Raw genomic sequence first — 18,871 nt, 5'->3', positions numbered from 1 at the left:
CGAAAGCCTCATGGAAGACACCGGTAGTAGCAACCGATGTACCCGGGGCAATAATTGTAAACGAAAGCAGGGAAACTGACTGAAACGCAGCCGAAAAGTGTTAAATTACTGACCCGCTGCGATCTACACTGAAGTATCAGATGAAAAAGAAAAAAAAAACAATCATGCAAAGGCACTGTGCTGGAGGCGTTGTGCCCAAGCTAATACAATAATGTATTAATCACGACTCTCGGATCAAAGAACGGAGCGGGTCGGACCTCGGAGGTGAAAAGTTTATATTGATCTTGTTCAGCACAACAAAATTCACAAGACAGCAAACAGTTGATCTCAGATGTAAGACCTGTAATTTGATGCTTATGTCGCTGGTTTGTCTTTTAATTAATATCAAGACGACCATAAAACGTTCTACAAGTTTCTTAGGATTAGAGTATCATTCTGCAGCCTGCTACAATGCAATCTCAATCAAAAAAAATTGATAAAATCCGATGGCAGCCTTTTAATTTTTGATCGTTCTAAATACAGACCGAACACGGTTGCAGTTCATCAGAATCTGTAATGATTTTTAAAATTAATTTATAACAGGTTTGATTGAAATATGAATGTAACTGCTTTAAATTTTCTCGTCGTTCAAAACTACATAAAAACTAATAACAATTGTGGAGTTTGCAGTGTGCCAATATAAAATCCCCAGTATAAAACTTTTAAAAAAATATAGATAACGTCAACTTTTGTAGAAATTATAATGTACATATTCTTTTTTTTTTTAGCCCATACATATACACGTGTCATTCCTCCGCTCAAAAATTGCCTGTCCATAGCTCCGACTGCCGTGGCCATACTCGCTTGTATAATGACATTGCAATCGTATCTTGTGCATTTAGCGGCCCATTAAAAGTACATTTGAAGTAACCGTGGGTTCCAATGCTTTCCTTGATATAACCTGACCGGCCCATCTTTGTGAATAACGGAATTGCCTTAAACCAATTAACATCTTCCGAATTAAAAAACATATACCGAATAGTCACCAGACGCTTATGAATTTTATACGGATATCCTGTTAAAATTATCCGCTTAGACAAGATCCTGTTATGGTCTGCGTCCGCTACACTGCCTGATGCGACAAGTTCGAGTCCTTTGTCTGATTCTTTCAAAAAGTTAACTGGCGTGCTACCAAACGACACTGGCGCAATGACTGAAGCCATAGAAGTATGTCCCTGGTGCAAAAATCTCTCCATCTTATGAACGTTATTAGAACTATTGCCTGCCTCGGAAAATAGCGGATTTACTCGATATCTTCTAGGACCACATTGCAATATAAGGTCATCTTTTGACGGAATCGGTTGTTCATACTCAGTATTTGGTGTTACCAGTAAGTTCAGCACCACTTTCTTGTGTTCGTATCTCAATAAAGAATATACAGGCAATACTGTCTTCGATCCAAATGCCAAAACCACGTCAGAAGGCGCTTTAATGTATAGCAACACCCGCGTACCGGCAGAAACGCCATCTGTGGCTGCTTCTTTCAGCACTCGGTTTCGGGTGGCTCTAAAGTTTTGAAAGCGTGTCAATCCCGTCCAAATATCTGGTCGTCTTGGATCACTTTCATCTGTGTCCCATTCTGATGAACGGAAATTTTTTAGTCCGCGATATCTTGCAAACCTTTCTTTTGCACTAACTTCAGGAGGTAATTCTACCTCATCAGGAAACTCATTATCTTCTCTTTCTCGTTCACGGTATTCTTTCAACTGCCGAGCCTCTTCCTCCGGAGAAAGATCAACAAACATCTCGCTTCTGGTATCAGCTTCCGTAGCACTGTATCCATATGCAGATGGTGCGATCGAATGTGTATCATCATCTTCATCATCATCATCGTCTAACATCATTGAATCATCGTGATTCTTTTCTTCGTCGCTGTCATACTCATCATCGGAATTCTCCTCCAAAATCCATCTTGCCTGGTACTCAGACATACCTTTTGGAATCTTGTTTTGCTCTTTCAGTGACTTTTGTGCCTTTGCATCTTCTTCGTCGTCGGAAAGATAAAAATGACCATCAAGTCGCACTCCTCGCTCGGGTGCTGATTCTTCATACCGATCTATCTCATCAGTCATGGTGTCATTAAACGGAGCATATTCCTCTAAATCATCCTGATCTGCAGTTGGAATAGCGATAAAATTTCCTTCGTATCGTGAATTGTTGTCATTATCAACAGCCATCGATGACGAATCTTCAGTGACGGAAGTAATCTTTTCAATCTGAAAATCTCCAAACCCTGGAATGTGAACTAAACGATCCGGGTTTAGCTTCTTACCTCTGACAATACCTTCTACTACAACTGATCCATTGTCAATCCCAGCCTTTTCTGCTAGCAAGTAAGTTCTTGAATCTCGCCATTGAACACCTTTAGGAAATTGTTGACACAATCCTCTAATAACGTTTAAAGCCTCTTGTTGGTTTTCTATCGAGTAAACCTTCTCCTGCTCGGCAAAAAAATGTGAGATGTATGATAACAGTGACTTTCTAAGTTCGGTCTGCATCTTGGCTGATTCAACTTCATCTAGTCGCTGGACCACAGTGTACACTGTAGACACGCCCTGGGAGACAATAGTCCGGAGACAAGTCTCACCAAAATGATCTACTTCTTGCTTAGCAGAAAGCACAAACACGACAAAATCAGCAACCTGAGCGGCATCCAGAATTGATGTCGTGTGTCTTGGGGCCACAATATACTGGATCTTCTGCTTATATCTCTCAACAGGTACTGTAAACACTCCACTATAAGGAACTTTTGTATTGATGTCAACGCTACCATTAAGCCGCTTCACAACTTCAGTTGCGTCAACGTCTGGACATAACGGAATAACTGCCTACTCCAAATTAACCCTAAAGATTTTCGACATTTACAAAGAAACTCTTACCACTATTCTTGAAGCGCCCTTTCTTCCATCAAAAAACTTCTTATTTTGCTCAGTTTCTACACGCTTATGAAGCATCGCTTGCTTCGCCTTATTCCGTCTTTCTTGCTTCGTCGCTTCATGCCTTAATTTGTTGTTACTGACGCTCTTCTCAATTTTTCCTATATTCAAATTAACAATTTATAACTGCAATTATAATATTTATATTAATCAATACCTTTGTTTTTAGCTTTAAGGGCACTTTTGGAAGAATGCTTCGATTTGTATGACTTTTGAATCTTCTTCAAGGTGGACCGGTGATGGTGTCCAATCATATCGTCAGATCCCTTCTATAACATTTTAAAATAAACATAAGTTTTCAACCAAATCTCATCCAAAACAGAAACTTACCATCTTTTACTATTATGTCGCACAATAAAGAGGATGTAAATGACCTTCTTGCTTGAATCGTATAGTATGGGAAATTTTTTTGCTAAAGTTGGGAGTTCCCAATGTTAAATCCGGGTAACATGCGTTGGGACTTCAGGGAAAAAGTTTCCTTTGGCCAAGGCAAAATAATAATATATCGACCAAATTCCGTCGATTCATATGACATTTTAAGGGAAAAAAAAAAGCTGCATAAAAACATTAGCTTCATGGCTGCTGTTACGACAAATGCAAAACTAGAGCCTCATGGGGTTAGCGAGGATAATGCGCTTGCGGTTTATGCCAGAAGCGCAAGCTCAAAGGTACGTGTGTGTGATTTTCTTGTCAATAATATGTAGGTGCTAATTAGTTACAGAATTTGAAGGTCAAGGATAGAAAACTTAGATCTCAGGTTAGGAGAACGGATCAAAAATACAGAGATGCTGCTAAAAGTGCCAAAGCAACTGAGTTGCTGCTGCAAGAAGATGCAGGGTACTTGGAGGCGGAGGGCATGGAGCGGACGTATAAATTTAGACAAGAAGATCTAAAAGATAACGTGGACGTCACTACCGCATTAAAGGTAAATAAATTTTATTAATTTAGCAATTATGTAAATTTTCTAATAATTTGTCAAACAGGGATTTGAATTGCAACTAAAGAACTTTGGACCATATGAGATCGACTACACACGAAACGGCCGGAAGTTATTACTTGGAGGAAGAAAAGGACACATTTCTGCGTTTGATTTTCGAGAAGGTACGATCGATACTGAGCTTCACTTAAATGAGACAGTACGGGATGTGAAATATCTTCACAATGATCAGTTTTTCGCGGTCGCGCAAAAGAAATACGTTTATATTTATGACAAATCAGGAACTGAAATTCACTGCCTCAAGAAGCACATTGAAGTCACAAATATGGAGTTTTTGCCCTATCATTTTTTACTTGCCACTGTTGGCAATGCTGGGTTTCTGAAATATCAAGATACGTCGACCGGCGATGCTGTTTCCGAATTTAGGACCAAGTCTGGAGTCATTACAGCCATGACGCAAAACCCATACAATGCCATTATTCATCTTGGACATACAAACGGTGTAGTGTCTTTATGGTCTCCAACGTCGAGTACACCACTGGTAAGGATGCTGAGCCACAAAGGTCCAGTCCGCGCTGTTGCAGTTGACAGAGGCGGTAATTACATGGCTACCACTGGTGCAGATAGCCAATTGAAAATTTGGGACGTTCGCACATATAAAGAAGTTCACTCATATTATACTCCCACACCTGCTACATCTCTTGACATCTCAGATCGTGGCCTGTTAGGAGTCGGATGGGGTCCACATGTTACAGTGTGGAAAGACGCATTTAAAACAAAGCAGAAATCGCCATACATGACACATTTAAATCCTGGATCGACCATTAACGATATTCGGTTTTGCCCATTTGATGATTTGCTAGGGTTAGGACACGATGAAGGATTCACTAGTTTGATTGTCCCTGGCGCTGGAGAGGCTAATTTCGATGCCTTGGAAGTTAATCCTTATGAGACCTTACAACAACGACGTGAAAATGAAGTTCACGGATTGCTTAATAAGTTGAAGCCAGAGATGATTGCGCTCGATCCTACGTTTATTGGCCAAGTAGACCCTCGCGTGACTGAGGAACGAAAGAAGGCATTGACTTTTGAGACTACCGGTGAAAGTGATGTCAAGGCAAAACAATACGAAGCAAAGTTAAAACCGAAAGCCAAGATGCGTGGAAAGAACTCGGCATTGAGACGATACCTACGAAAGAAGTCAAGCCATGTTATAGATGAACGACGGTTACGGGTTGAAGCTGGATTAAAGATAGAAAAAGAGACGAGACAAAATAACCTAAAAAGAAAACGAGGTCTGCCTGTGGACGACAAGAAGCTTGGACCAGCCCTTTCAAGGTTCGCATAAACAGGCTTAATATCTACTCAAAGTGTACATATTGTTAAGTTAAGTTGCATTAATACATAAAAAGTTTTGTACCGTGTATATATGAGACGCCAATCCAAACAAAATAAAACAAACATTGTTCTAAAACGGGTAGTTTGCGGTTTCCTTTTCGATTAAGCCATTGGCGATCTGCTTCTGATGCTCCTCATCCAAGAATTTTAGTAACAAATCGTCATATTTCCGTTTGCCCTTGTACACCGCCACATCTTCAGCCCACGCGCGAACCCCGTTTGCCAATCTACCAGGCACGTACGGTTCTTTGGCAATCTTTATAATAGGAACAAAATAAGTGCGAATCGTGAACACGATCGCGCCAGACTTGGGCAGTCGTCGCAGAGACTGTCGTTCAGACCGGAAATGCAATCGCGAGACGTCGGTAGCCTGAGTCGCTGCATCCCAACCAATCTCGTTTGAATCTTCCGGTCCAATCGCAGCAGACCATCCAAGATCTTCATCTGTTTGAATAAAATACTAGCCAGACATTAGCAACAAAGGTTAGGCATCGCCTGAAATTGGAATTTCACATACATTATTTCGAACCACCGGTTTATCAACGCGCATTCTTGTAAAAAACCGCTCCATCGATACTTGCAGCTTTTCCTTAAATTGTGGAACATCTCCGGACGTGTGAATTTCAGAAAGAGGCATTCCAAATTTATCTTTCAATCTCCAAAATCCAGCTAGTAAAACGCATCCTGCTCTAAGGTAGTATTGACCATCGTCTCCGGGCATCATGATGGCCAAATCGTCTTGCAACAGCTTTGCAACAATTTCCATTGGATCTAAGGGACCAGTAATAGTTAACTCCTTGATATCAAATGACTCGCCGGTTTCCAAATTGTTGATACCAACATCAGTCTTTTTGAACAGGGTAGGGTATCTGGCAGGCAAATATTGGCGAAATTCTTCCAAGAGTTCAATAGCAGCATCAAATGCTTCTGCGCCAGTTTTAAGTAACTCATCACCTCGTTCTTCAAGCCGTTCAAGCTTCCTCTTATGATAAATCGGCCACTCGTTATCAAGCTCGATCCAGTCGTCCCATTGCAAATTACGGATACCCATAGTAACGTGATAATTGTGCTTAAACGGGCGGTAAGGTAGCGGCTTGGTTGTTTTAATATCCCAGTCAGGATATGATTCTGGAATTGGAGTTTTGAACTCCACCGGGAGCCATTCTTTTAATGAGTTATTATTACATGTCCCCACCATGTCCCCACCATGTTTTAAAACATATTTTTAACTTACGTTTAAATTTCTCGTGATCACCATTAGACACGCCAGCACAAGTTTTTTTGAAATGTGAATTTTTGAAAAGCAAACCCACAACAACAAACAAAACTGCGAAAACAATGCCGACGGGAAGAACCTGATTAACGCTCGACGTGGTTTTGGCGTATTCCGTAAGATAACCCATCGCGCTCGTGACCAAAGTTTGTACTAAATAAACTGATCGCAATGAATCTGCTTTTAACAAAAGCCATCATGGTAGACTGCATTGTCATAATATATATTGAAATTGCAAATGATTTGAGCACGACGAGGCCTTATCGGTCGTGGCTTGATCCTTCCCGCCGGATGGCACTTTTTTACTGCGATAGGCGATGTTACCCCTGAGTTTGAATACTGACACGGACATGATTGCCGTAATGGGTTAGCTCCGGCTGCAAACGACGGAGCATCGAATAATAAACTACGTGAAAAATACAATACAAGTATAATAAATAAGTCGAATGCCTCTTTACTAAAACCTATAATACCCGTTAATCGTTATTTGCAAATGTTGGTTGTAATCGTTTGAAATTTGCCGGTTGTGATGGAGTACAACTAGGTGATGTGTAACGGAGAATGAGTAACTAAGCATCTGCAGATTCTGCGTTAGTCTGTCGCAAAAAAATCATATTGTATACGTAGTATAGTATAATAAATGTGGGGTTTATCCGAAGAAAAACTGAAATCAGATTAAATTCATATTCGCACTTTATATACATACAAAACAAGACTCTATGACAAAGATTTTCGTCTCGAGAGCAAACAATAATCGGTCCACTTTCGCTCATAATATCGATTCAGAGCTATCTTTCTTTCGACAACGTCCGGTAATTTAATAATCCTAGATATTAACTTACTTCGCTCACTATCAATAAACGGAAAGCAGGCTACCACGCTCCAATTTTCTTGGTCCCCTATATAATCTTCCTCAAAACTCGCTCCGATATCGGATTTAGGAAAGTTGGAATCGACAAGGTAGTCGCATTCAGACACGTCAACGTAGAAATTCAGATTCTCCTTGTTCTTATTATTCATCCCTTCCGGAATCATCCACGTCCCATTGTAACCAACGCCTTCAGCAAATTCGCTAGGCAAAAGACCGTTGAAGTCACTCTTAATAAACTTATATCGCATTTCAGGTCCAAGAAAATAAGATGAAGGGTATCTGTACCACTCCTTGCCAACACAAACATTCTGTAAAAATGTTGATGTTTCTGCTGTCTTTGTAAGCTCGTTATATACAGCTATTGGAGCAAAATAAAATTTGTGCAGCGCAACAGTCCGAGAAAATAACGAAACTACTGAAACAATTAAAATCAAAAATTTCAACTTATTTATCCAACGCTCGGCTGTGAGTCCGGGTATTGACGCTTTGTTAAGTAAGAGCTGCAATACAGAGAGCAAAAAATCAACAAAAATTGAGGCATTGAAAGATAACAAGGGGTAGACAACGTAAAAAAAGCGCTCCTCCTTATGTGGCTGGCTAAAAAAAATTCCTGACCATAATAAAAACGGAGTAGTGAAAACCAGTAAACGCTTGGTGGATATGTATGGATAAAGCCACGCTCTAGACCGGCGGCAAATAAATCGAGCCAACTAAATTCTGTTAGTTTGCACATTGATGACCTGCAAATTGTTAAAAAAAAAACTCACGATAACCGCAATCACAGCATATGCAAAAACAGCAAGTATAGAAAAGTTTAGAACAAGATTGAAAATATAGTATGACCATGGCTCCGTGCCAAATATATTCGGTCCCGTTCCATCTTCGCCAAAAACGTTATAAAACACAATATTAAATGGAACAACCTGAAGTGTTCTGTAAGCCTTGGAATCAATGGTAACAATAATCGCCAACAAAATTGTGCAATAAAGCGCGGTCTTGAACAAGCCAATCGTGATCTTTGCGCGCAAGGGACTGATAATCACACTCCACAATATTTCAAAAACAAACGGAATTGATACGGCTAATGCAAATGGCCAGCCTAAAAAGCTGCTCACTGCAAAAAAGAACAAGGCTGATTGGGGCTTGTAAATACTTCGTTTGTCTAATATGTGAGAGAATGCCAGCATGGTAAAATACATCGAAAAAGATGAAGGCAAATATGCCACGGAAGCATGAAACATTCCAGTGGCAGCTATTGAAAATATTAAAAACAGTTGGGCAACGTTTTTGGAAATGTTTCGATATATCGCAGAGTACAAGGTAACCTCACAAAACGCGCAGAACGCACCGAGTATCGTACGAAGAGCGAAAAAAAGATTGACCTGCAATGTTTATCACCACATCAGTAAATATGCAAACAAAAAAAAAAAGGTTGTTTACTTTTGAAATGCCAACTTTGCTGCACAGAGAAATTATAGCTGCGTGAATAAAAACATATGTCCAGCTTCGAATCGCATAAAGCGGCGAATATTCCCATGTTTCTAAACCGAATCCATGAGTAATATAATGAGTCGGCTCCCAATAATTAAAGACTTGACTGCCAAATCAGCATATTTTCTAATTGAGTAATTTGTACCAAAAACACACACACACACACACACACCCTCATCGCAGTCCGGAATAACGCTATATTGAGCACATAAACATCTGACTACTAGCACGGCAGAAAACGCAATTGAAAGATGTAAAAATCCCGTTGTGCCATCTAAGCCCAGCCGTGGATCAGCTTTAACCAGCTTAGTCATTCCCATTGGATTCTTCAAAAGTGAAAGCTAAACGTTCACAATCAAAATGGACTTTTACTTCATGATAGTTATAACTAATGTGATTATTTAATTCCTTACTACGCGTCTTCCGGTTTAGGTTCAACTCATCATCTCTTGGTCGGAAAGCTTGACGAGGTCGGATTTTTTCCAAACCCCCGTACTCCTCTATTTCAGGCTTTCTTGTAGTTGCTGAAATGGTTTGAAAATTTAAAATATAAATTTTCTTAAATTCTCAAACTAAGCGTTTTTCTTGGAACAAGAAGAACGTGCATGTGTTTCGCTCTTGTTGGAGTTGGTGACTCTTTCGGAGTTTAAGTTATAACGCAAACGGACGTAAGGCCTGTGCTTTCGTGCTTAAACTAGACATGATAAACCACATTGAACCCTTCTTCCAAATAGTATAGCAAAAAAGCAGCAATTCTGCTTTTGGGTTTACCAGCATGATCAGCTCTCTCTACGTAAGGCATTTGGCCCGCACTTACCACGACTTTGCGCTTCAGTGGCGACGTTGGCCATCACTGAATTCGTCTGGGTTCAGAGAGGTTTTTAAGAGAAAAATCTCGACAACACCATTACCTAAAAAAGTAGCGACTGTATCAACCGAGACAGCAAGCATTTCTTCAACAGAGAAGCTTAATGTTTTTTTGAGGTTTGGTCAAGCATATAAAGAGTTCCACACAAAACGACCGTACACAACTCAGGCACTTCAAGCACTATTAATTTCATTTGTCGGGGACTCGCTTTCTCAATTATTGATTACACCAGATGTAACATATTCGCCACTGAGAACACTAAAAGTCATGTTGACTGGCTCAGTATTATCCATTCCGACGTTTGAATGGGTTCGCTTCATGTCTAAAAATATCAATCATTCAAACAAGTACTTGTCACTTGCATTGAAGTGCATATGCAACCAGCTTTGCTTTGCGCCGTTCTTTCTCAGTTCGTTTCTTACGATTGGCCTTGTCTCTCAAGGAATATTCTCTTCTTCAGAATTATTTGATAATCTTAAACAACGGCTTCCGACAGCTTGGGTGAACGGTTGCATGTATTGGCCAAACGTTGTTATTCTTAACTTTACAGTCATTCCTCCGCATTGCAGGGGATTGGTTAATTCATTTGCGTCCATGATTTGGCAAGCATACCTTTCGTTTCTAACTTTTTCGTCCAAAGAAAGTGTCATACACTCAATCGAACGTGAATTCGAAGCCGAGCATAAAATTGAAAATCTTGTTTTGAACAAGTTGCACGACAGTGAAGTTGCGTTGCTCAAAGCCGAAAAGAACGTGGTTGAGCGTATTTACAAACCTGCAAGGTCACAACAAGTTTCCGACGATCAAGATTCAACTCCAAGTACAGCATAGAATGTTTATAGATGCGTTTTATTATTGTGGTTTTTAGATTTTTTTTTTTTTTTTGTTTGTGTAACTTGATTGATTCGGAAAGGCCTTGTTACTGCTTATCTTTTTTTCAATTATGGACATTAGACAAACATTTAGATGACTTTTGTTTTTTTACCATTTTTCTTAATTTTTGGCAATATTTTTGAATACACGAAACAGATTATTGAGATACGTTGACATTTTGTGCCACTGTACTACATATGAAAGTTTAGACAGCATGCTCAAACGTCAACTCTTTAAAACCTGTTTTATAACTATATTATTGGATAACAAATACAATAATAAATTAGAATCAACCCCAGTATTCGGAGTAAGGTAAAAAAAAAAAAAAAAAAAAGCAAAATTATATGCCTGTAATATAGTAGTAATAAAATTGAACTTTAATAGCTTGGGTATTTCAAATCCCTCCTATGCGAGACCAAGCAGCAATCACTCAAAGCAAAGAAAAAAACCTTGACAGGTTATTATTGTAAGCGATAAAGGAGTACCACAGTTCAATCATATCCTTAGTCTTCATCGCCTGTGCTCACCATTTATTATCAATAAGTCGACCTCCAGCTATCTTCAACATATTTAACGTTTCATGCTATTCACATATAACATTCCAACAGATATAATCTGAACCCAGTAATACAATAATATCCTTGTTGTCGGTTTATATCATGAAAAAAACCGCAACTGCGCTTTCTCTTGAAGTTCATATTATTTCTTGATCTTTGCATATTGTGAACTAAAATTCTACTAATCTCGTCGCAAGTTGGATTTTAAAAATTGCAGTCCTTTTTGTACTGATGAGCCGCACCAGCGATATTTTCTTTTACATTTAAACAAGTCCAAATTACTAATTATTTTGTTCACGACCAACGCATCAACACTAATATATATAGTTAAACCGAATGGCCGAGTCTCCAAAACCGGAGGATACATCTAAAGGACAGGTTGCGTCCGCACCGGAATCGCCTAATCGTGTCGAGGTTGTTTCGGAGAGCATTGATGCATCGACTGCTGCTTCTACTGCCGCAAAAGTCGCCACAGGCTTGCAAGAAAATTTAACAACAGAGCACAATAATGTTTCCGATATTTCTGCAGGCATTAAGACAAATACTCAAGTTGAGCACAGTACGACAGATGTATCAACCAAAGAACCTGGTGCGGGAATTGAAGAGCCAACGGCCCAGACAGAATCGGGATCTGTCACGAACGTTGGTGCGTTTGAATCTGCCTTGCTCAATCCCGACGCGACTGTTGCTTACGACTCCGATGCTGAAGGCGAAAAGCCTGCTTCATTTGTTATTGATGACGTTGCCAAAGTAAAGCAAGATGGCCATGACGATAAAAATGACTCGTCAGATTCTTCATCAGATTCTTCATCCGACGAAGACGACACAAACGAGAAGGTTGAATTTGATGAAGATGAAGACGGACCTATAGATTCTGGTCCTGTTCGAACAAAGAATGAGATTTTGGATGAACCTGTCAAGCCAATCGACGTTGAAATACCAACAAATGAACATATAGAAAAAGTTGGAATCATTGAAAAAATTGTCGGCCAAACAGCTATTATCAAAGCGTTTGTGTCAGGCGAATATCAAGTTTTGGATCAAGATTCAATTTTGGTTTGGTCTGATCGACAGCCGTTTGGTCGGGTATGTAGCTAGCTACTTGGGCTTCCAAAACCGTCACGGTTGAAAAAGTTCTAATTTTGTCTTGTTTTAGGTATTTGAAACCCTGGGCCCAGTGCAGCAGCCCATTTATTCAGTTAAATTTTTTTCTGAAACTGAAGCTAATCAATATTCTACTCGAACCGGCGAAACCGTGTACTATGTTCCCCGATTTAGTAAATTTGTTTTTACTCAGCAAATCAAGGCAATTAAAGGTTCAGATGCCAGTAATTGGAATGACGAAGAAGTTGACGAGGCCGAGCAAGAATTTTCAGATGACGAAGCCGAAGCTGAGTTTAAGCGCCGAGCCAAGGAGCAACGCAAGCGTGCAAAAGTTGATAACCCCGGAACCACTGGTGGTGATGTATCATTTGGAGATCTTGCTGGGCAGGATGCCACGTTTTTGGAAAAAATGGCGGCTCAGCTGGATCCGACCACGAACGTGACTGGTACCAGTGCCGGTGCAAAAGACACGGAATCCGTGCCCGGCATGGCAAAGACAGAACACGAAGACAATGTACCACGAGGTACGCCCAAGGCTCCAAGAGGCTTTGATGACGAACCTTATAAACCGCTAACAAGGCCGAGCGACATATCAGCTGCAACTTCGCGCACGATACCAGGTCAAGACTTGAGAAGCCAAGTTCGCGGAAACCGTTACGGACCATCAGGTGACCAGGCATCATCTAACAGTCAAAAACGAAGATCCAAACGCAGAAAGCGAAAGACAGGACGCGACGACGATGAACAGTCACCTGGTAAATATAGAGATCAGAGGACCAACGACTATAATAACCGGGAAAGATACCAACAGACTTCACCGTCATCTTCATGGACGCCAGCAACGCAGTCATGGATACCTCCACAACAACAACCGCAACAGCCTCAGCCTAACAATGTAGCATCACTACTTCAACAATTTCCTAGTCTTGGGTCTTACGTTTATCCAACCCAACAATCTCCGCCACCGCAACAACCTGCTGTTTCCCAGTATGATAATAGATTCCCCCAGAATCTCCCTCCTGGAGCACATGTGAATCCTGCGTTTTTAAATCAATATTCTCAACGAGTACAACGTCAAACATATGATGCACAACCTGCTCAAGCAAACGTGACACCTCAACAAAGTTATTTGTCATTGCTACAACAACAACTGCAAGCCCAGCAACAAAATATCAGGCAGAATCAACACCAATCCTCATTTCCAACCCAAGCACCCACTCAGGCTCAACATCAACATCAGGCCCAGCCTAATTATCAAAATCAGTCAAACGCGCAGCTTCAGCATCAGCTTCAATCAATTTTATTGCAAATGCAAGCAAATTCTGCCAGGCAGCAGGGTCAGGGTCTTCAGCCTAATCATGACGCTGGCCAGTCTCAACTTGATATTCTGCGCATGCTAGGTCAAGGTGGACCTCCCGGACCATCTAATGGACCTCGCTAGATAGTCTACTGTATATTAAAAAGACTTGAAAAAAGCAAAATTTATATGTTGAGATTACATTTATCCATTATTCATTAAAAGCTCATTATCCCATTATTTAAAAGACATTTTCTCACCGATATCAATTATATTTTAACATGATTAACCTGTGGTTCAGCCAAAATTGATAATCCTTCGCCCAGTCCTTTTCCTACCGCGCCAATAAGGCTAGCTCCAGTCTGAGCAAAAGATGCGCCCAACGCGCTTTTGGATAACCTGTCAACCACAACCACGGTAACGGCAAAAGTTCGTTCGCAAAACCTGTATTCTCGTTCTTTCTCTAAAAACTTTCTAACCAGTTCAAGAGCGTACGGGGTCGAAACCCTCATTGCTAATGCCACCGAACGTATAAAAGAAATAATAATAATCTCAAGCCTTGACCATGACTGATTTTCCACTTCAGTACCGGCATTGTTAGCATGCACCGTGACAGGCTGTTTCAATCGTTGCTCCAAAAATTGATTTGGCATGCATTTAGTCAAATCCGAAATCTCATCCATGGTAAGGTCGTCAGGCAATGAGCATAGAAGGTTCATCAAGGCTCTAATTAGCAGATGCCTGCTGACTGGCTTGCCCTCACGAACCTCATCTTTTTGCCAAGATTTATTGGTGGATTCTCGCTCCATCTCTCCCAGTGACAAGGTCAATAATCGATAGCCTATATGTAAAAATAACCAATTAGTTGGGTTTGAACTGGCAACACAATTATATTGATAAGCGACATGCCATCGATTGCAGACTGCACCTTGTGCCTGCTGGCATGTGATTGCGCGGAGCTGCTGGTTTCTGCCACATCCGACACTTGGTTGACATCTCTGCCGTCTTCATAATCCATATATTCCAATTTGCTGCCTGCTTGGATTTCCTTATTCGGAGACAGTTTGCTTTGCACTGCCGATAATGCATAGTTAAGAAGTACTGCCGAAAGATATGTGGGTGAAAGATTTCGCGGTGAAGTCGAAGTTGGCGACGACATGCTGGTCTCTGCTAATACGACTTATAAACCAATATGGTTGAATAACTAATAATAACGACAAACGAAGAAGCATTGAATCACAAAAGTACTTCTTGTATCCCATTACGGCAATGTGTAAACTTTGCAGACAACCGAAAGCCGCACCCGGCGTTTGCAATGTGGCGATAATCACAAGCACACGATGAGTCAGCTATTATCAAATCAATTTTAAACCGTTAAAGTCGGCTTGTTTATTAAAACGTACAAGAAGCAAAAAACAAGAATAACGTACTAATATATAATAACCAATAAAACATAAACAAGTATCTTACTTATACTATGACAAGGGGGTAAATAAAAAAAAACACATATAAACAACGCACAACTTCATGAGAGAACTGAACCCACAAAAACATATACTTCATTCCTCCAAAGGCAATTCATCCTCATATTCGTTCTCCTCGTCGGAAACAGTCGCTTCTTGATATTGCTGATATTCGCTGACAAGATCGTTCATGTTCGACTCGGCTTCAGTAAATTCCATTTCGTCCATACCTTCACCAGTGTACCAATGAATAAACGCCTTGCGACGGAACATGGCGTTAAACTGGTCGCCAATGCGTTTGAATAACTCTTGGATACAAGTGGAGTTACCAATAAAAGTGGCAGACATCTTAAGACCCTTTGGCGGAATAGCACAAAGGGCAGTTTGAACATTGTTGGGAATCCATTCGACGACTATAATCACAATTAGCTTTTGAAGGTCATTCTGAGTTAACCAGGGTTACTTACAGTACTCGGAATTCTTGGTTTGGATGGTGCTCATCTGATCTTCAACCTCCTTGATCGAAACCTTACCTCTAAAAAACGCACCAACAGTAAGATATCTACCATGTCGTGGATCTGAGGCAGCCATCATGTTCTTGGAATCGAACATCTGCTGGGTAAGTTCGGGCACGCTCAAAGCACGGAAAGAATGAGAACCAGCAGAAGTCAAAGGAGCAAATCCAACCATGAAGAAATGCAGACGTGGGAACGGCACCATGTTAACAGCCAACTTGCGAAGATCACCTAAATCAATATTTAGCTATTTTGCCCCATCACACGCTCCAGGCTAAATTTACTTACTGTTAAGTTCGCCAGGAAATCTAAGTGAAGTGGTAATGCCGGACATGACGGCAGATACGAGTTGGTTGAGATCACCATAAGACGGCTGGCTTAGCTTTAAGGTTCGGTTGCAAATGTCGTAAAGTGCCTGAAATGTTAATATTTACCATGCAGTTAAAAACTTGGCTTGCCATACCTCGTTGTCAATGCAAAAAGTTTCATCCGAATTTTCAACCAGTTGATGAACCGAAAGAGTGGCATTGTATGGCTCAACAATCTAAGAAAAGTTAGAAACAGCCATCGGAATCTAGCCGGAATCACATACCGTATCAGACACCTTAGGGGAAGGAACGACAGAGAACGTAGCCATCATGCGATCGGGAAACTCTTCGCGAATCTTGGAGATAAGAAGAGTTCCCATACCGGCACCAGTACCACCACCAAGCGAGTGGGTAATTTGGAATCCTTGAAGACAATCACAACCTTCGGCTTCCCTTCGAACGACATCTAAAACAGAGTCGACAAGCTCAGCTCCCTCAGTGTAGTGGCCAGTAGCCCAGTTATTACCAGCTCCTGACTGACCAAAAATAAAGTTGTCCGGTCGGAAAAGGTTTCCAAAAGGCCCACTTCGAACCGCATCCATAGTGCCGGGTTCCAAGTCGACAAGTACGGCTCGTGGAACATACTTTCCACCAGATGCCTGTGACGATGGTTAAAAAACAAACAAACCACTACAGCCAATGAAAAATCTAAATCGCACCTCGTTGAAATACACGTTAAGACGATCAAGCTGAAGATCCGAAGTTCCATGATAGCTAGATCACAATTAGCAAAAAAAAATCAAAAATAGATAATAAACAAACAAAAATTTAAAAAAATTAATCCATACGCTCCAGACGGATCGATACCATGCTCGGCACTAATGGTTTGCCTAGATATAGAGTAAGTTGATCCATGCTGAATATAATTTGGTTACATCCATCGTTAAGCAACATACCAAAAGGCAGCACCCTATAGACAGTTAGCTCCAAAACCACGATTGAATAAAAAAAAATAGACTTACAATTTGATTACCACATTGACCGGCAGACAGATGAATCTGGTAAGAATAGATGTTAGGAGACTTTAAAAAAAAAAAAAAAAATAAAAAACACGCGTCCTTACAATCTCCCTCATTATTCAAAACAGTAGACAAGTAGACAAATTTTATAAACTAAAAGCGACAGACGTGGTATCTATTGTAAAAAAAAAAAAAAAAACTGTTTTCCGGAAGGTGAATCGAAAGCGGTGGCAGTGTTGATGGTCGGAGTGTTGCTGAGAAAGAAAACACGACGAGCAAAGGGGCTTTTCGGCAGACTTTGTTTAAGGGTTTCTGTTGTCGTTTGTTTACATTACCCTGCCTCGACCCTCAACGCGTGGCTTGTCATCCGTTATGTCATCAGAAGTTAATTAACCACCACTATCAATACAAACAAAAAAAATCATGTCCTTTTCGCCAAATTCCACCGCCACCACACAATTTAATGTTACAAAAAACCCAGGACAATCTGATATCATTCATCGCTGATAAACATCATACCGCAACAGAAAACTTACCCATGGCCGATTAGTTTTGCGTAGACTTGTTTTGCTCCTCGTCGTCGCTCATATCGCCTCCTACTTCGCGGCACCACTTATAAACTTTCCCTCTGAATCTATCTGCACGAAGCAATCCAGCTCGAACATTATATAAAGACCGAAGATATTGCTCAAGCCTTTGCGACGCCATCTGGGCAAGCTGTCTTGTCTCCTCCGCAACTTCTCGTGAAAATCCAAAATCCATATCAACGTCTAATTTGGGCAAAGCGAAAAAGGGTTCAAGCTCATTTGTGGCCTGGTTCCTCGTCATCCTGCGAGTAACTGCTTGTTCTTCGTAATGATTATCCTGCGCTTCACGCAAGCCGTTGTTGTCGTTCATGCCTGACCGAGCTTCGAAATCCTCATTCTTGACATCATCTACTATGCTTTTGACGCCGTTCGTGCCGTTCGTGCCGTTCTTGCCGTTCACCTTTGCCTCACCATTCTGTCTGCTGCTTTCAACCGTACCAGGTTCAGTCTCTGCCCTGTCGTATATTTCCGGCAAATGCAAATTCTTTTCCAAAAAAAAATTTGTGTCGTCTCCCAAAAATGCGGCTAGCAGACGATTAACTTGAACTAACTGTTTTTGTTCCGTGCATATTAAATCCAATGCTCTTCGTGCCAGAGTCGAAAGCGTGGTACGAGTGTAAGCTCTAGAAATTCCAGGATGTGACGGAAGCTCCGATGGGTGACCAATAGGAGACAAAATTGCTAGACCAATCAACAAGCAAGAACAAAATACACATGACACATAGAATACGTACCTTCAATATCTACACCCGCGTATGGGTCATCGTCATTGTCTTTATCGAAACCATCTTCATCATCAGCATCATTCTCTTCCTCGCTTAAATCGTTATCAAATCTGCCTGGCTTAAGCCAAACAACTTTTCGTTTCTTGTTCGCATAAGTCACAACCTATACACGGTTTGTGATCGTTAGCCCTTTCGTTTACAAGTGACACTGTTATCATGGATACCTCTGGCTGAGCTCCTTTGCCAAATGCAAAATCTAATCGACCTTCGCTTACAGTCCTTGCATTGCGTTTTAACTTTTGCCCTCGATTTGAGACAGCTGCACCGATAGAAGAATCCGAATCCGAGGCTAAATAAGACGAATTGTTAGTGGAAGCACGACAATCTGCATTCGAATAATATGAACTACATCAAAATAGACCAAAAAAGTTATTCAAACAAAAAAAATCCAACATACCATCTTCTGAGCGCTCAAGAGCAGCCTTGAATCGCCTGTATGGTGCTTGTCAGACGCTTTGTAAAACAGGCTCATCTGCAAGCGAGCACTTACAGTATATCCTCCAAAACCTGCTGGTCCACCATCTCTAGTATATATGTATAGCAGATTATA

General features: G+C 40.8%; 9 protein-coding genes across 9 annotated transcripts; 3 read left to right on the top strand and 6 right to left on the bottom strand.

Annotated features, from left to right (window-relative positions):
* Positions 1-568: 568 nt before the first annotated feature.
* V1514DRAFT_334653 (uncharacterized protein) lies at positions 569-3,357 on the bottom strand. The gene is made up of 4 exons (XM_066928262.1): positions 3,306-3,357; positions 3,133-3,244; positions 2,919-3,076; positions 569-2,867 (listed from the first exon to the last, which is right to left on the bottom strand). The coding sequence occupies exons 1-4, from the start codon at positions 3,306-3,308 to the stop codon at positions 798-800; spliced, it is 2,343 nt and encodes a 780-aa protein (XP_066782028.1). The 5' UTR covers positions 3,309-3,357; the 3' UTR covers positions 569-797.
* A 193-nt stretch (positions 3,358-3,550) lies between these two features.
* On the top strand, positions 3,551-5,260 carry V1514DRAFT_348407 (WD40-repeat-containing domain protein; the record flags this gene model as incomplete). Its single annotated transcript, XM_066929327.1, has 3 exons — positions 3,551-3,643; positions 3,697-3,900; positions 3,959-5,260. The coding sequence occupies 3 exons, from the start codon at positions 3,551-3,553 to the stop codon at positions 5,258-5,260; spliced, it is 1,599 nt and encodes a 532-aa protein (XP_066782027.1).
* Positions 5,261-5,320: 60 nt separating this feature from the next.
* V1514DRAFT_134742 (uncharacterized protein) lies at positions 5,321-7,006 on the bottom strand. Its single transcript, XM_066924459.1, has 3 exons — positions 6,545-7,006; positions 5,828-6,474; positions 5,321-5,770 (listed from the first exon to the last, which is right to left on the bottom strand). Exons 1-3 carry the CDS (start codon positions 6,711-6,713, stop codon positions 5,381-5,383), a joined length of 1,206 nt encoding a protein of 401 aa, XP_066782026.1. The 5' UTR covers positions 6,714-7,006; the 3' UTR covers positions 5,321-5,380.
* Positions 7,007-7,300: 294 nt separating this feature from the next.
* V1514DRAFT_283730 (Alg9-like mannosyltransferase family-domain-containing protein) lies at positions 7,301-9,259 on the bottom strand (the record flags this gene model as incomplete). The annotated part of the gene is made up of 4 exons (XM_066925133.1): positions 7,301-8,164; positions 8,222-8,836; positions 8,895-9,046; positions 9,118-9,259. 4 exons carry the CDS (start codon positions 9,257-9,259, stop codon positions 7,301-7,303), a joined length of 1,773 nt encoding a protein of 590 aa, XP_066782025.1.
* Positions 9,260-9,442: 183 nt separating this feature from the next.
* Positions 9,443-10,832, top strand: V1514DRAFT_334645 (uncharacterized protein). Its single transcript, XM_066928261.1, has one exon. It carries the CDS (start codon positions 9,721-9,723, stop codon positions 10,642-10,644), a length of 924 nt encoding a protein of 307 aa, XP_066782024.1. The 5' UTR covers positions 9,443-9,720; the 3' UTR covers positions 10,645-10,832.
* Positions 10,833-11,520: 688 nt separating this feature from the next.
* Positions 11,521-13,847, top strand: V1514DRAFT_334643 (Gar1/Naf1 RNA binding region-domain-containing protein). The gene is made up of 2 exons (XM_066928260.1): positions 11,521-12,329; positions 12,400-13,847. Exons 1-2 carry the CDS (start codon positions 11,580-11,582, stop codon positions 13,786-13,788), a joined length of 2,139 nt encoding a protein of 712 aa, XP_066782023.1. The 5' UTR covers positions 11,521-11,579; the 3' UTR covers positions 13,789-13,847.
* Positions 13,848-13,906: 59 nt separating this feature from the next.
* On the bottom strand, positions 13,907-14,915 carry V1514DRAFT_134695 (uncharacterized protein). Its single transcript, XM_066924458.1, has 2 exons — positions 14,554-14,915; positions 13,907-14,485 (listed from the first exon to the last, which is right to left on the bottom strand). The coding sequence occupies exons 1-2, from the start codon at positions 14,801-14,803 to the stop codon at positions 13,914-13,916; spliced, it is 822 nt and encodes a 273-aa protein (XP_066782022.1). The 5' UTR covers positions 14,804-14,915; the 3' UTR covers positions 13,907-13,913.
* Positions 14,916-15,108: 193 nt separating this feature from the next.
* On the bottom strand, positions 15,109-17,265 carry V1514DRAFT_134428 (beta-tubulin). Its single transcript, XM_066924456.1, has 10 exons — positions 17,054-17,265; positions 16,953-16,988; positions 16,887-16,900; positions 16,779-16,820; positions 16,650-16,704; positions 16,215-16,589; positions 16,086-16,166; positions 15,911-16,037; positions 15,575-15,853; positions 15,109-15,520 (listed from the first exon to the last, which is right to left on the bottom strand). Exons 1-10 carry the CDS (start codon positions 17,063-17,065, stop codon positions 15,204-15,206), a joined length of 1,338 nt encoding a protein of 445 aa, XP_066782021.1. The 5' UTR covers positions 17,066-17,265; the 3' UTR covers positions 15,109-15,203.
* A 230-nt stretch (positions 17,266-17,495) lies between these two features.
* On the bottom strand, positions 17,496-18,843 carry V1514DRAFT_321340 (RXT2-like protein; the record flags this gene model as incomplete). Its single annotated transcript, XM_066926046.1, has 5 exons — positions 17,496-18,217; positions 18,271-18,424; positions 18,486-18,610; positions 18,719-18,753; positions 18,812-18,843. 5 exons carry the CDS (start codon positions 18,841-18,843, stop codon positions 17,496-17,498), a joined length of 1,068 nt encoding a protein of 355 aa, XP_066782020.1.
* Positions 18,844-18,871: the final 28 nt, after the last annotated feature.

The sequence above is a fragment of the Lipomyces japonicus genome (assembly GCF_038497905.1).
Source record: "Lipomyces japonicus strain CBS 7319 unplaced genomic scaffold V1514scaffold_35, whole genome shotgun sequence".
NCBI classification, from domain to species: domain Eukaryota; kingdom Fungi; phylum Ascomycota; class Lipomycetes; order Lipomycetales; family Lipomycetaceae; genus Lipomyces; species Lipomyces japonicus.
The sequence above is the reverse complement of the archived record's forward strand: the minus strand, read 5'-3'. Positions and strand labels throughout refer to the sequence as shown.

Excerpts from the sequence above, each read along its gene's own strand:
- V1514DRAFT_334653 (XM_066928262.1), bottom strand. Across the intron at positions 3,077-3,132 it reads CCTTAAAGCTAAAAACAAAG|GAAAAATTGAGAAGAGCGTC; the intron begins GTATTGATTAAT and ends ATTTGAATATAG. Across the intron at positions 2,868-2,918 it reads AGGGCGCTTCAAGAATAGTG|GCAGTTATTCCGTTATGTCC; the intron begins GTAAGAGTTTCT and ends AATTTGGAGTAG.
- V1514DRAFT_134742 (XM_066924459.1), bottom strand. The coding sequence starts at position 6,713 with ATGGGTTATCTTACGGAATACGCCAAAACCACGTCGAGCGTTAATCAG. Across the intron at positions 6,475-6,544 it reads TGATCACGAGAAATTTAAAC|AATGGCTCCCGGTGGAGTTC; the intron begins GTAAGTTAAAAA and ends ACTCATTAAAAG. Across the intron at positions 5,771-5,827 it reads AACCGGTGGTTCGAAATAAT|TATTTTATTCAAACAGATGA; the intron begins GTATGTGAAATT and ends ATGTCTGGCTAG.
- V1514DRAFT_334645 (XM_066928261.1), top strand. The coding sequence starts at position 9,721 with ATGATCAGCTCTCTCTACGTAAGGCATTTGGCCCGCACTTACCACGAC.
- V1514DRAFT_334643 (XM_066928260.1), top strand. The coding sequence starts at position 11,580 with ATGGCCGAGTCTCCAAAACCGGAGGATACATCTAAAGGACAGGTTGCG. Across the intron at positions 12,330-12,399 it reads ATCGACAGCCGTTTGGTCGG|GTATTTGAAACCCTGGGCCC; the intron begins GTATGTAGCTAG and ends GTCTTGTTTTAG.
- V1514DRAFT_134695 (XM_066924458.1), bottom strand. The coding sequence starts at position 14,803 with ATGTCGTCGCCAACTTCGACTTCACCGCGAAATCTTTCACCCACATAT. Across the intron at positions 14,486-14,553 it reads GGTGCAGTCTGCAATCGATG|GCTATCGATTATTGACCTTG; the intron begins GCATGTCGCTTA and ends TTTTACATATAG.
- V1514DRAFT_134428 (XM_066924456.1), bottom strand. Across the intron at positions 16,590-16,649 it reads TTAACGTGTATTTCAACGAG|GCATCTGGTGGAAAGTATGT; the intron begins GTGCGATTTAGA and ends CCATCGTCACAG. Across the intron at positions 15,521-15,574 it reads AACCAAGAATTCCGAGTACT|TCGTCGAATGGATTCCCAAC; the intron begins GTAAGTAACCCT and ends TTGTGATTATAG.